This window comes from Salmo salar, chromosome 17 (genome assembly GCF_965601325.2).
Source record: "Salmo salar chromosome 17, fSalSal1, whole genome shotgun sequence".
Taxonomy (NCBI): domain Eukaryota; kingdom Metazoa; phylum Chordata; class Actinopteri; order Salmoniformes; family Salmonidae; genus Salmo; species Salmo salar.
In genome coordinates this window covers 39,768,338-39,782,800 of record NC_138307.1, presented here as the reverse complement: position 1 = coordinate 39,782,800, position 14,463 = coordinate 39,768,338, and the positions used below count along the sequence as shown (strand labels likewise).

At 40.9% G+C, this 14,463-nt stretch overlaps 1 protein-coding gene across 1 annotated transcript; it reads right to left on the bottom strand.

Moving 5' to 3' along the window:
* Positions 1–7,409: 7,409 nt before the first annotated feature.
* LOC106575032 (methyltransferase-like protein 21E) lies at positions 7,410–14,042 on the bottom strand. Its single transcript, XM_045699630.2, has 4 exons — positions 13,405–14,042; positions 10,533–10,650; positions 9,348–9,593; positions 7,410–8,715 (listed from the first exon to the last, which is right to left on the bottom strand). The coding sequence occupies exons 1-4, from the start codon at positions 13,744–13,746 to the stop codon at positions 8,543–8,545; spliced, it is 879 nt and encodes a 292-aa protein (XP_045555586.1). The 5' UTR covers positions 13,747–14,042; the 3' UTR covers positions 7,410–8,542.
* Positions 14,043–14,463: the final 421 nt, after the last annotated feature.

Below are 14,463 nucleotides of genomic sequence, written 5' to 3'. Positions count from 1 at the left end.
CTACTAGTCAGAATCTCACAGGCACATTACCACGGTAACCTCCCGTCCTTAAAGGGGCAGCTGAACATTTTTGTTTGTCTGATCTGTGTGATATTTTGGTTAAAAGACTCAAATCACCAAAAAATTGGCAATATACCACATTACTTCTTACGTAATACATTTATTGTTTTAGAAACATTACAAAGCATGCTCATCAGTTTTTTGGGTGTAATTATGGCAGAAAAATATTTAGGCTGGTTAAAAAATCTGAGTGGCTGGTCCATTTTTTTAAATCGACCTGCCACATTGGCTGTTGGACACAAAAAGTTAGTTTCAGGCCCTGCGATCAGCTCCTTCTCACGCACCTATAACCTAACGCTTCAATATAGCCTAAACATTTGTCATTTAACTTTTAAAATGTATTACCTTTTATGTGTGGCACAAACACAACCAGTCACAATGTTTTAATCTGATCAGGCTACATCAAAAGTCTCCTGTAGGCAACCTGCGTACGTTCATCCAGATGGTGGTGTCGAAAAACATAAACCATGATGTTGAAGCGCCCAATGTCGCTATGCTTTGCTTTCGGTTGTGGTGCATTAAAACGGTTGACAGTCAGATTTCCACCTTGCTGATCATTGTCCTCAGCCAGCTCTGATCGTTGTGTAGGTCCAATGAAAACAGGCAGGGAAAGTTAGCTTGTCCGTCCGTGGTGGTCGGCGAACTCTCAATCTTCTGGCCCCTGCTGTCACGCCCTGACCTTTGAGAGACGTTTTACTTCCTCTATTTTGGTTAGGTCAGGGTGTGATGTGGGGTGGGCAATCTAGTTTGTGTATTTCTTTGTGTTTTGGCTGAGTATGGTTCCTAATCGGAGGCAGCTGTCTATCGTTGTCTCTGATTGGGAACCATACTTAGGCAGCCCTTTCTCCCCACTCCTTCAGTTGTGGGATCTTGTTTTCGTACAGCTCAGTAAGAAAAGAAAAGAAAAGAACGTGACGTTCGTTTGCCTTTGTTTGTTGTTTTGTTTAGTGTTCTGAGTTATAATAAAATTTATGATGAGCACTTACCACGCTGCACCTTGGTCTCCTCCTTACGACGATCGTAGCACCTGCGTGGTATTGAACGTGGCAAAAGTCGATATCCACGTTTATAAACACAGGGTTGCTACAGTTATTGTTATTTCTGGTCGAGAACGTAATATTTGTTTCTATGAGAGGGGTGTGTGAAGATATCTTTTACGTTGGGGGGGGGGTAAAAATAATGTATGACATCGCCTCTGCCCCAATAAATTAGGAGACGGTTCCTTTACATGTGTGATAGTGATAGCTGATACTTTGGTTTATCAAAATATAGAATTTATCAAATGTTGTTAATATTAAGAACAATTTTTTTGGTGATTTTTGTTTTGTTCTGATTGTCCCGTATTTCAAGAATCCCTGAAGTAATTCAAATTATTCTCAAAAAGCTTGGTGTCAAAATCATGGGGTTGGAACCGGTTCCGGGAACAGAACCAAAAACCCCGGAAAATAATGAACATTGTTAAGGAACAGAAACAGAACCTGGAACGAAAGTTATCCATACTGTCTGAATACTACTTTCATGAAGATTACAGTCTGAATACTCCCAACATTTCATGAAGTCTACAGTCTGAATACTCACAACATTTCATGAAGGCTACAGTCTGAATACTCCAACATTTCATGAAGGCTACAGTCTGAATACTCCAACATTTCATGAAGGCTACAGTCTGAATACTCCAACATTTCATGAAGGCTACAGTCTGAATACTCCAACATTTCATGAAGGCTACAGTCTGAATACTCCAACATTTCATGAAGGCTACAGTCTGAATAATCCCAACATTTCATGAAGGCTACAGTCTGAATACTCCAACATTTCATGAAGGCTACAGTCTGAATACTCCAACATTTCATGAAGGCTACAGTCACAACAACACATACACAACAACACAAATACAATCCATGTAATATCTGTCCTGAGTCGTGACCTGTGTTGGCTTGACTCTGGTATATCTGGAGTAGGTGTTCTTAATGTTTTGTCCACTCAGTGTATGTGGCTTGTAATATCTGTCCTGAGTCGTGACCTGTGTTGCCTTGACTCTGCTATATCTGGACCAGGTTTAGTAACAGTCTTATCCTCTGGGTCTGATTTAGCCTCCTTGTAGGGGACACTTCGAAATGAGGCTAATTAAAACCAGGAGTTCTCTGGTTCCCGGGTTCGTTTGGATCACTAAAATACCACTGTCTACATTACGGTGAGGTCAATGACTAATGTAGCTGTGTTGGAAGCATAGCTTTATGGAATGGGAGATTGAGGGGTATCCCCAGCCAAGAGGAAATCTATGGGAAACCCATATCACCACTTAGTGAGACTGAAATAGGATGAAGGATGACAGAGAGGATGAGGTATGTCTTAAGATGTCTCAGGATGATTGATGGATGAGTTATGTCTTCATGGATCTTTCTCGGGGGGGGGGGGAGGGGGGGGGGCGTCGAAAGGGCAGACGAGGGCGGGGCCAAATCCCTGACGGACACCTTCAGGAAGCTGCAGAAGTGAGTGGAGGTGGGCTGAGCCTCCCTTGACCTTAAAGGGATAGTCCACTCCAGAATGAAACTCCTATCAATTTTGGTGAGTCTATGTTCTATGAGTGGGTCAAAATAACAATCGTCACCGTGATTTATTAACTTCGAAGTGGGTCCGTCTGTGAAATCAGGAAAATCGTTTTGTTGCCCGAAATCTTTCACGATAAGGTTCTCGTCACTGGAGAAAAACGAACTGTTAAAACAACGACGGTCCAGATCACCAAATCAGCCGATAGATAGTATGGACAGACTGGTTTAGGACACGTCCATCTGTCTATATCGATAGATAGTATGGACAGACTGGTTTAGGACACGTCCATCTGTCTATATCGATAGATAGTATGGACAGACTGGTTTAGGACACGTCCATCTGTCTATATCGATAGATAGTATGGACAGACTGGTTTAGGACACGTCCATCTGTCTATATCGATAGATAGTATGGACAGACTGGTTTAGGACACGTCCATCTGTCTATATCGATAGATAGTATGGACAGACTGGTTTAGGACACGTCCATCTGTCTATATCAATATAATATATAATAATAATATAATATAATAATATATATATATATATATAATATATAATAATAATATATACAACTTAGTTTTTCGCTCCAACTATCATCGTTGCAATGTCACTTTCTTTTCTCTTCCCACTTGCCCTCAGAGCCGTTCACGTCAGCCTTTATTGTCCAACTTCCTGTGTCGTGACATCACGTCCTGTATTGTTTGTGGCCCTAAAAAGGGCTTTTGCCGGAGCAATGTCAGAGCCTATCCACTGCATACAATCTGCATCTTGAACGTGTAGAGATTGTAGACTCCTAAAATGTATCGTTCCGTTTGTTAAAGGCGATGATTTTTACAGCTAGCTAGCTACTTCACATGCTGACATCGACCGCGGTATTATCGTGTTCAGGTACGTTTGCTGGCCCCAGAGAGATGGTACACCATTGTGGGTTTTGTAGTTGACTGGAGCCGCAACAGATTTCTGCAACGATTTTCACACATTGCTACCAACCTAATTATAGTGACAAAATGAAACGAATTAAATTAGTGTTTAACGCTGTAAATCATCGGAATGAGTGTTATTTAACACTGTAAATCATAGGAATGAGTGTTACTTGTGTGGATTATTCCTTTAATAACAAAGAGCATCAAAGTAAGCTCAGAGCTTTTATTGTCCAACTTCCTGTGTTGTGACATCACGTCCTGTATTGTGACCTCACGTCCTGTGTTTTGACCTCACTTCCGGGTATGGTGACATCACGTCCTGTGTGTTTCAGCTGGATGCGCTGTGCCACCTTCCCAGAGAACTGACTTCCCATAATGCATCAGGAGAACTACACACTCTTCTACATCTGAACTGGACAGAGGAAACCCTGTCTCAGTCGTCTGAAAACTTAACTCTGGGGGACAGACTTTGATTTTTCACTGGGACATTACAGACATTTTAATACCAAAGTTACACACAAGAATGACTTTCTAAAGAGGTGTTGAGTGTTTCTGAGTGGTCCAGTCTCAGGACTGACTTAAATTTGCTGGAAAATCAGAGACAAGGTTTGAATATTACTGTCCATCAATGATTCCCGACCTAATTTTACTGAGCTTGAGCAATTTTGACAAAAAACAATGGATATACATCTACAATGGTCAGTTAACAAAAAACTGGTTCGCTCATACAGACATTGAGTCATGTGGCCGTGGCTCGCTATATAAAGCAGGCAAACAGGCATCGAGACATTCAGTTACTGATTGATTCAACGTTAGAATGCACAACTCGTCGGTCCTTGTCACGGATTGGCTATTGCAGCAGACGACCGGGTTCCATTCCCATCAGCTAAAAACAGCTACAAGCTTGAGTCCATGTCCCCGTCCTGCCTGCTGTCAACGGTACAGGCTGGTGGCGGTGGTGTAATGGTCTGGGGGAATGTTTTCCTACCACACGTTAGGTCCATTGATACCAATTGAACTACAGGCCAACCAATTGTTTCGGGTAATAAATCCCTAACTGAGCCACTTTCTCAATATGTGGACTGTCACATTAGGGATTTGGTGCATATGTTGCCCTCTTACCTCAAGCACACAACATACTTTTTTGAAGAAGTTAGAGACTTGTTCAGTGGACTCGAATGACTTGTTGTGTATTATGGACGTCTCTAGCCTTGTCATGAAACAATATTTGAATCAAATAACAAAACTGGATCACCCCCACTGACTTCCTGTTGAGCTTGACTAATTAAATATTGGCGAATAATTATTTTAAGTCAGAAGACTGTTATTATCAGTTCAAGGAATTGCTATGGGTGTCAGGCTGTTCAAAGGATCGGACCAAAATGCAGCGTGTTCGTAGTTCCACATATTTTATTTACCGTGAAACTAAATGCAATACACTAAATACTCGAATACACAAAAAACAACAAACCGTGACGCAGAGAGGAAAAACACACTATTCAAAAATTAATCACCCACAAAAACAGGTGGTGCAAACATCACCTTAAATATGACCTCCAATTAGAGACAACGTCAACCAGCTGCCTCTAATTGGAGATCATTACCAAACAAAACCAACATAGAAATACAAAACTAGAAACTGAACATAGAAATACAAAACATAGACAAACACCCCCATTGTCACGCCCTGACCTACTCTACCATAGAAAATAACCACTTACTATGGTCAGGACGTGACAATGGGGTCGCCAGTTCCGCTTAATTATGCTAATTTATTTATGGGGAAAGTTCAGTTGGACTTTGAATCCGATAATAATCCCTATTCTAAGTTTCTGAAAATGTTTGAGATATATCGATGATATTTTGTTGATTTGGTCAGGTGATATGATCTTGAATTGCAGGATTCCGTCCATTAAATTTACGTTAGTATCCGATAAAGAACATGTTTCCTTTTTTGGATGTTTCGGTTAAGAAAGATAACAATGGCTTACACACTGAGATGTATAGAAAAGACATGGATAGAAATCCCTTTCTTCATATCAGCAGTTATCAAACACCCTCATTAATAAATAGTTAACCCTATATAAAAAAAAACTCTTCCGCATTAGGCATATTTTGTAACTCTGATTTATCATTTGATGTACATACCAAAGATTTACGTGAACGATTCAAAGCAAGACGGTATAAAGAAGACTTATTGGACAAATTTCCTTAAAAAGAGAGGAAGACAAACGGAGCTGAATGCATGATGTCATCCATGTCAACAGAATTCCTCTCTTCCCTCTCTGCAACTTTGGTTCCCACCTACAGTCCCGTCTCAAGGTTGATCAAGGAAGGGGTTAATAGACACTGGTACATATTACTCAGCGTCCCCCCCCCCCCCCCACCAAAAAAAAACAAGGGGGGATTGTTTAGTAAGGTAAGATTTGCCTAAGAAAAAAAGGCATTGCATTTCACGTCTATCATACCAGATGGCAAATTTCCCTTTGTCACAACTGCATTTCCTGTTATGCCATGAGGAGGACACGCTCTACTCCATCCTCATTACGGTCAGAGGATAAAGGTTTGAGGTAGAATAACATGTAACGTGTTGGATATCTCCTGTATAGTCTTCCTGTAACCTTTTGTTATGTGGGTACCGTGAGACCAAACGTCAACACCAGACAAAGATATGTGAGCGTAGGAGCTCCAGTCACAACGGTGATGAAAAACCACCTGTTGCCAGGCATTTCAACAGCCGTAATCATGATGAGAAACCACCTGTTGCTAGGCATTTCAACAGCCGTAATCATGATGAGAAACCACCTGTTGTTAGGCATTTCAACAGCCGTAATCATGATGAGAAATCACCTGTTGCCGGGCATTTCAACAGCCGTAATCATGATGAGAAACCACCTGTTGCCAGGCATTTCAACAGCCGTAATCATGATGAGAAACCACCTGTTGCCAGGCATTTCAACAGCCGTAATCATGATGAGAAATCACCTGTTGCCAGGCATTTCAACAGCCGTAATCATGATGAGAAACCACCTGTTGCCAGGTATTTCAACAGCCGTAATCATGATGAGAAATCACCTGTTGCCAGGCATTTCAACAGCCGTAATCATGATGAGAAACCACCTGTTGCCAGGCATTTCAACAGCCGTAATCATGATGAAAAACCACCTGTTGCCAGGCATTTCAACAGCCGTAATCATGATGAAAAACCACCTGTTGCCAGGCATTTCAACAGCCGTAATCATGATGAGAAACCACTTGTTGCCAGGCATTTCAACAGCCGTAATCATGATGAAAAACCACCTGTTGCCAGGCATTTCAACAGCCGTAATCATGATGAGAAATTACCTGTTGCCAGGCATTTCAACAGCCATAATCATGATGAAAAACCACCTGTTGCCAGGCATTTCAACAGCCGTAATCATGATGAGAAACCACCTGTTGCCAGGCATTTCAACAGCCGTAATCATGAACTAAGTACCTTTCGTTATATGGGTGTTGAATTGGTGAAGGCGCCACCTAGTGGAGGAGATGGGGATAAATTACTTCACCAAAGAGAGACACATTGGATAGATCGCTTTATCACTCCAGCAGTTCTCAATGAGGAATGGTCTTTTTCTAGTACGTTCTAAACAGACCAAACATTTAGGTAATGACATCATAATGACCAGTAATGACATCATAATGACCGGTAATGACAGGTAATGACATCATAATGACCGCTAATGACATCATAATGACCGGTAATGACATCATAATGACCGGTAACGACATCATAATGACCGGTAATGACATCATAATGACCGGTAATGACAGGTAATGACATCATAATGACAGGTAATGACATCATAATGACAGGTAATGACATCATAATGACCAGGTAACGACATCATAATGACCGGTAAATGACATCATAATGACCGCTAATGACATCATAATGACCAGGTAATGACATCATAATGACCGGTAAATGACATCATAATGTAATTGTAATTGTGCGTCTACGTGTCTTTACTTGATTGTCATGTTTCCCCACACAGCTTCCTCTGCTGGGATGTCTTGATTGGGCCGATACTGACTTGGAATTTAGAAGGATGCTCTCACCTGTGAGGTTTTGTTGTTGTGACATTGGTTGCCATTGCCTTGCACGCCGAAGAAGGGCTCATACCCCAAACGGTTGTTCGGCAATAAAAATACGTCAATGTATGGTTATTTACCGGAGAGCTGTCCAATTTCTGTTCTTTGAACGCCACACCTTGTAGAATCCACGCCCCGAAGAATTCAGACTGTTCTGGTGGCAAAGGGGGGGGGGGGGGGGGGTCTGACCTGGTGCTACATAGGTGTACCTAATAAACTGGCCGACTGAGTGTCTGTTTCCCTAAGAGTTGTGTAAAGTCGGTAGGATCTTATTCACAATGATCCACAGCTGTAATGGCTGCCAAAGGTTCTTCCACCAAGTATTAACTCTGGGGGAGGTGAAGACAATTTTTTTATTTAATTTGGAACATTTTCTATAATTTCTATTTTACTTTTGAAGATGTGGAGTTGGTTGTGCAGATTGGTAGGAAAGAAATTCAATGTAATACATGTTTTGATAAGTTTAGGGCGGCAAAAGGTTGAATGTGCAAAGAGTGTGTCGACTTTTACTAGAGACTTTATATCCATAACAAATTATATTTTAATACAAAATGGAACAAGACAGCAAAGTAAATACATTAATAATATTATCAATACAAACTACATGTAACAACTAAGTAAACAATAAAGTACTACATATAGCAGGTAAGTAGTAAGTAGAACATCAAACATCAACAACTGACATCATCAGTAGTCCATCAACGTCCATTATCATCAGCCAAGATGGCCGTCTTCTTTCTTCAAGCATTTCTCAGAGGAAGAAGGGACAGGAAGTCTTGGTTACATTTGGCATAGTCTGCAGGATGTCCCCTATTCCTTTGTCTTCCCTAATCCCTACCTTTTTACACATGGGCATAAACCTCTCCCATCTCAGCCAGCAGGGTGGTGTTGAAGGTGTTCCTCTGTCTCTCTGTACGTGGCCTTGAAGATCTTAACCTCTCCCATCTCAGCCAGCAGGGTGGTGTTGAAGGTGTTCTTGAAGTCCTCAGTGAATACCAGGTCTGAGGGGAAACGGACCTTGTTGGCCCAGATCAGAGTGGTTCCTAAAGGAAATGATATGAGTTGTTTAAGGCTTTCATTCCGGTACATTCTGGGATTTGTTGTACTTTTAAACTGTTCAATAAATCTATCAATGAATCAACAATTCATCCAATCAATCAAGCAACCAACCAATCAATCAATCAGTACATATATCAACCAATAAACCAACCAATCAATCAACCAATCAATAATTTAACAAATCGATCAACCAATCAATCAGTACATTAATCAACCAATCAACCAACCAATCAACCAACCAACCAATCAATCAATCAATCAACCAACCAATCAATCAATCAGTACATCAACCAACCAATCAACCAATCAACCAATCAATCAATCAGTACATATATCAACCAACCAATCAATCAATCAATCAACCAATCAAGAATTTAACAAATCAATCAACCAATCAATCAGTACATTAATCAACCAATCAACCAACCAATCAATCAGTCAATCAATCAAACCAATCAATCAATCAGTACAGCAATCAACCAATCAATCAACCAATCAACCAATCAATCAACCAATCAATCAACCAATCAATCAAGCAATCAATCAATCAATCAATACATCAATACATCAATCAATCAATCAATACATCAATACATCAATCAATCAATCAATCAACCTGGCCGGCAGAAGTATCTCATGGTGAACAGCAGCTCTTCCAGGTAGTCATGGTGATACACCACGTCAGCCGCCAGCACGTAGTCATAGCGATAGACGGATCTGGGGTAGGTGCGTTCCACCTCAGGACCCCAGGACAGAGCTGCAGCTTGGGGAGTGTACCTACAGCGCCCTCTGGTGTTACGGAGTAGGTTGGCTCTCAGGTTACCTATGATCTCTGGTAGGTCTGTAGCTGTGACCCAGGCACCTGGGGACAGGAAGCACTCTGTTAATCAACTAACAGACACACAGGTGGCCAGTACCCAATCAACCCCTAGCCTCTAGTCGTCTAGTGCCGAGGACACCATGCAGATCTGAAAAGATTGGATAGGTGTAAGTGGTATAGAATGCTAGGACCTCCTCCACCTTGATAGGACCTACTTCACCTTGATAGGACCTCCTCCACCTAGCTAGCCACCTTGATTGGACCTCCTCAACCTTGATAGGACCTCCTCCACCTCGATAGGACCTCCTCCACCTTGATAGGACCTCCTCCACCTAGCTAGCCACCTTGATAGGACCTCCTCCACCTTGATAGGACCTCCTCCACCTTGATAGGACCTCCTCCACCTAGCTAGCCACCTTGATTGGACCTCCTCAACCTTGATAGGACCTCCTCCACCTCGATAGGACCTCCTCCACCTCGATAGGACCTCCTCCACCTCGATAGGACCTCCTCCACCTTGCTAGGACCTCCTCAACCTTGGTAGGACCTCCTCCACCTTGATAGGACCTCCTCCACCTTGATAGGACCTCCTCCACCTAGCTAGCCACCTTGATAGGACCTCCTCAACCTTGATAGGACCTCCTCCACCTTGCTAGCCACCTTGATTGGACCTCCTCAACCTTGATAGGACCTACTCCACCTTGGTAGGACCTCCTCCACCTTGATAGGACCTACTCCACCTTGATAGGACCTCCTCCACCTTGCTATCCACCTTGATAGGACCTCCTCCACCTTGATAGGACCTCCTCCACCTTGCTATCGACCTTGGTAGGACCTCCTCCACCTTGCTATCCACCTTGGTAGGACCTCCTCCACCTTGCTAGCCACCTTGATAGGCTAGGTAGAAATGTTGCCATATTTCTTACACCTCTCCGATCTTCTCAGATGTACAATACGAGTAAATTTAATGCTCAGACTCACCTAGGAGTGTGGCTACAATAGACACTAGGCCAGGGCCTGCTCCTAGCTCCAGCACTGCCTTGTCCACCAGGTTCACCTGCTCAACGTTGATCTCTAGGTAGTGACACAGAGCCAACGCCTGCAGGCAACCACAGTTACCATAGAAACCATCATTGTAGTTGTTAGAACTTCAACCATAGTTACTATAGAAACCATCATTATAGTTGTTAGAACTTCAACCATAGTTACTATAGAAACCATCATTATAGTTGTTAGAACTTCAACCATAGTTACTATAGAAACCATCATTATAGTTGTTATAACTTCAACCATAGTTACTATAGAAACCCTCATTATAGTTGTTAGAACTTCAACATCAGTTACTATAGAAACCATCATTATAGTTGTTAGAACTTCAGCCATAGTTACTATAGAAACCATCATTATAGTTGTTAGAACTTCAACCATAGTTACTATAGAAACCATCATTATAGTTGTTAGAACTTCAACCATAGTTACTATAGAAACCATCATTATAGTTGTTAGAACTTCAACCATAGTTACTATAGAAACCATCATTAGTTGTTAGAACTTCAACCATAGTTACTATAGAAACCATCATTATAGTTGTTAGAACTTCAACCATAGTTACTATAGAAACCATCATTATAGTTGTTAGAACTTCAACCATAGTTACTATAGAAACCATCATTATAGTTGTTAGAACTTCATCCATAGTTACTATAGAAACCATCATTATAGTTGTTAGAACTTCAACCATAGTTACTATAGAAACCATCATTATAGTTGTTAGAACTTCAACCATAGTTACTATAGAAACCATCATTATAGTTGTTAGAACTTCAACATCAGTTACTATAGAAACCATCATTATAGTTGTTAGAACTTCATCCATAGTTACTATAGAAACCATCATTATAGTTGTTAGAACTTCATCCATAGTTACTATAGAAACCATCATTATAGTTGTTAGAACTTCAACCATAGTTACTATAGAAACCATCATTGTAGTTGTTTGAACTTCAACCATAGTTACTATAGAAACCATCATTATAGTTGTTAGAACTTCAACCATAGTTACTATAGAAACCATCATTGTAGTTGTTAGAACTTCAACCATAGTTACTATAGAAACCATCATTATAGTTGTTAGAACTTCAACCATAGTTACTATAGAAACCATCATTATAGTTGTTAGAACTTCAACCATAGTTACTATAGAAACCATCATTATAGTTGTTAGAACTTCATCCATAGTTACTATAGAAACCATCATTATAGTTGTTAGAACTTCAACCATAGTTACTATAGAAACCATCATTATAGTTGTTTGAACTTCAACATCAGTTACTATAGAAACCATCATTATAGTTGTTAGAACTTCAACCATAGTTACTATAGAAACCATCATTATAGTTGTTAGAACTTCAACCATAGTTACTATAGAAACCATCATTATAGTTGTTAGAACTTCAACCATAGTTACTATAGAAACCATCATTATAGTTGTTAGAACTTCAGCCATAGTTACTATAGAAACCATCATTATAGTTGTTAGAACTTCAACCATAGTTACTATAGAAACCATCATTATAGTTGTTAGAACTTCAACCATAGTTACTATAGAAACCATCATTATAGTTGTTAGAACTTCATCCATAGTTACTATAGAAACCATCATTATAGTTGTTAGAACTTCAACCATAGTTACTATAGAAACCATCATTGTAGTTGTTAGAACTTCAACCATAGTTACTATAGAAACCATCATTATAGTTGTTAGAACTTCATCCATAGTTACTATAGAAACCATCATTATAGTTGTTATAACTTCAACCATAGTTACTATAGAAACCCTCATTATAGTTGTTTGAACTTCAACCATAGTTACTATAGAAACCATCATTATAGTTGTTAGAACTTCATCCATAGTTACTATAGAAACCATCATTATAGTTGTTAGAACTTCAACATCAGTTACTATAGAAACCATCATTATAGTTGTTATAACTTCAACCATAGTTACTATAGAAACCATCATTATAGTTGTTAGAACTTCATCCATAGTTACTATAGAAACCATCATTATAGTTGTTAGAACTTCAGCCATAGTTACTATAGAAACCATCATTGTAGTTGTTAGAACTTCAACCATAGTTACTATAGAAACCATCATTATAATTGTTAGAACTTCAACCATAGTTACTATAGAAACCATCATTGTAGTTGTTAGAACTTCATTAATCATCATTATTCTGTGAGTTCATTGGACTTCAAAAGGAAAAGAATTTGAGCTACTTTGTTAAGTCCTCGAAGTGAGCTGAATTTGAACAAGCTTGTTGAGTAAAATTACAAATTCATGTTTAATAAAAAACACTTTAATACCGCATCCATCCTCATCATATTTCCCAGCATGCTCTATTGTAGGTTGATTTTTAGAATTGTTGGTTTCAATACCTGTGTTTCTGCATATACATTGAGTGATTAATCTTATGCTACACAAAATTAAATAACATTCATTTTTCTAAACTAATTACAAGTTTGACTTATTGCCACTGTTACTGAGATGGCTGTTTCAGTTCATATGATTTAGGAAGTCTGATTAGTGAATTTTCCTTCCCTGGCAGTCATTCTTATACAGGTTGAGTGAGATTAAAGATTCCAACTGTTGGATCTTCTCAATCTGGCTGGATTACAATAATAATTACAGCACATTTGCAAGCCAGAATATTGTGATTTGCAGCCCTGATGTGGTTTGTAAACCAGGAGTTTCAGACCCACTGTGGTATCTCTCTCCTTCCTTCCATCCTAATCGTCATCCCCGCTATCATCGTTATCTATGAATGTCATGTTCAATAGTAGACTGACTCACCGCTGGCCAGATGACAGCACCGTAAGAGTCCAAGGCCTCAAAGATGCTGATCTCCTGTCCTACGTAGCAGAACACCTCTTTACCAAACTTGGAGTAGGTAGTGGGGGCCCAGGCCTGCTTCTCCTGCTGCTGGGGTTCAGTCTCCTTGGCTTTGTCATCTGATTCCTCTTCACCGTCTATCACTGTTGTCTCGCTATCGTCTTTCTCCTCTTCGTCTGACTCCTCATCATCATCATCGTTCTCGTCTTTCTCCTCGTCTTCCTCCTCCTCCTCCTTCAGGATCACAGTTTCCTCCTCCTCTTGATGAGATGTGCTTAAAGGATCCATAGAAACCTGATTCATTACAATGTTACTTCAACTGCTCTGGGTCTATAGCGTAGTAGCTGATGTGGCGTTGATAGGTTATCTACTAATGGTCCAGTCAGCCCTCTCTTCAGGCTCAGTCTCTCACACACTTTGTAAACACAGCGTCCAACACTTGAGTTTTTATCTCTCTCCCCCTCTCTCCCTAACTTGACCCCTGCCTTTCTTCACTCCTCCCTGCACCCTGTTTGGTAACAACATGTTTTTTGCTGCTCACAGCCCGTCACAGGCTGCGTACTGTAATGACACCCAGATCTCTCCCCCCTCTAGCCTCTATCATCCCCATATGGACTGTAATGACACCCATATCTCTCCCCCCCCCCCCCCCCCAGCCTCTATCATCCCCATATGGACTGTAATGACACCCATATCTCTCCCCCCCCCCCCCCTCTAGCCTCTATCATCCCCATATGGACTGTAATGACACCCAGATCTCTCCCCCCCCCCCCCCCCCCCTCTAGCCTCTATCATCCCCATATGGACTGTAATGACACCCAGATCTCTCCCCCCCCCCCCCCCCCCCTCTAGCCTCTATCATCCCCATATGGACTGTAATGACACCCATATCTCTCCCCCCCCCCCCCCCCCCTCTAGCCTCTATCATCCCCATGTGGACTGTAATGACACCCAGATCTATTCTGGCTCTATTCTGGCTCTATTCTAGCTCTATTCTGGCTCTATTCTGGCTCTATTCTG

What these genes read in the sequence shown, in the direction of transcription:
- LOC106575032 (XM_045699630.2), bottom strand. Translation starts at nt 13,746, where the DNA reads ATGAATCAGGTTTCTATGGATCCTTTAAGCACATCTCATCAAGAGGAG. An exon ending in GTGCTGTCATCTGGCCAGCG is followed by an intron (nt 10,651 to 13,404) that starts GTGAGTCAGTCT and finishes GGTTGCCTGCAG; the next exon opens with GCGTTGGCTCTGTGTCACTA. An exon ending in GAGATACTTCTGCCGGCCAG is followed by an intron (nt 8,716 to 9,347) that starts GTTGATTGATTG and finishes CATTTCCTTTAG; the next exon opens with GAACCACTCTGATCTGGGCC.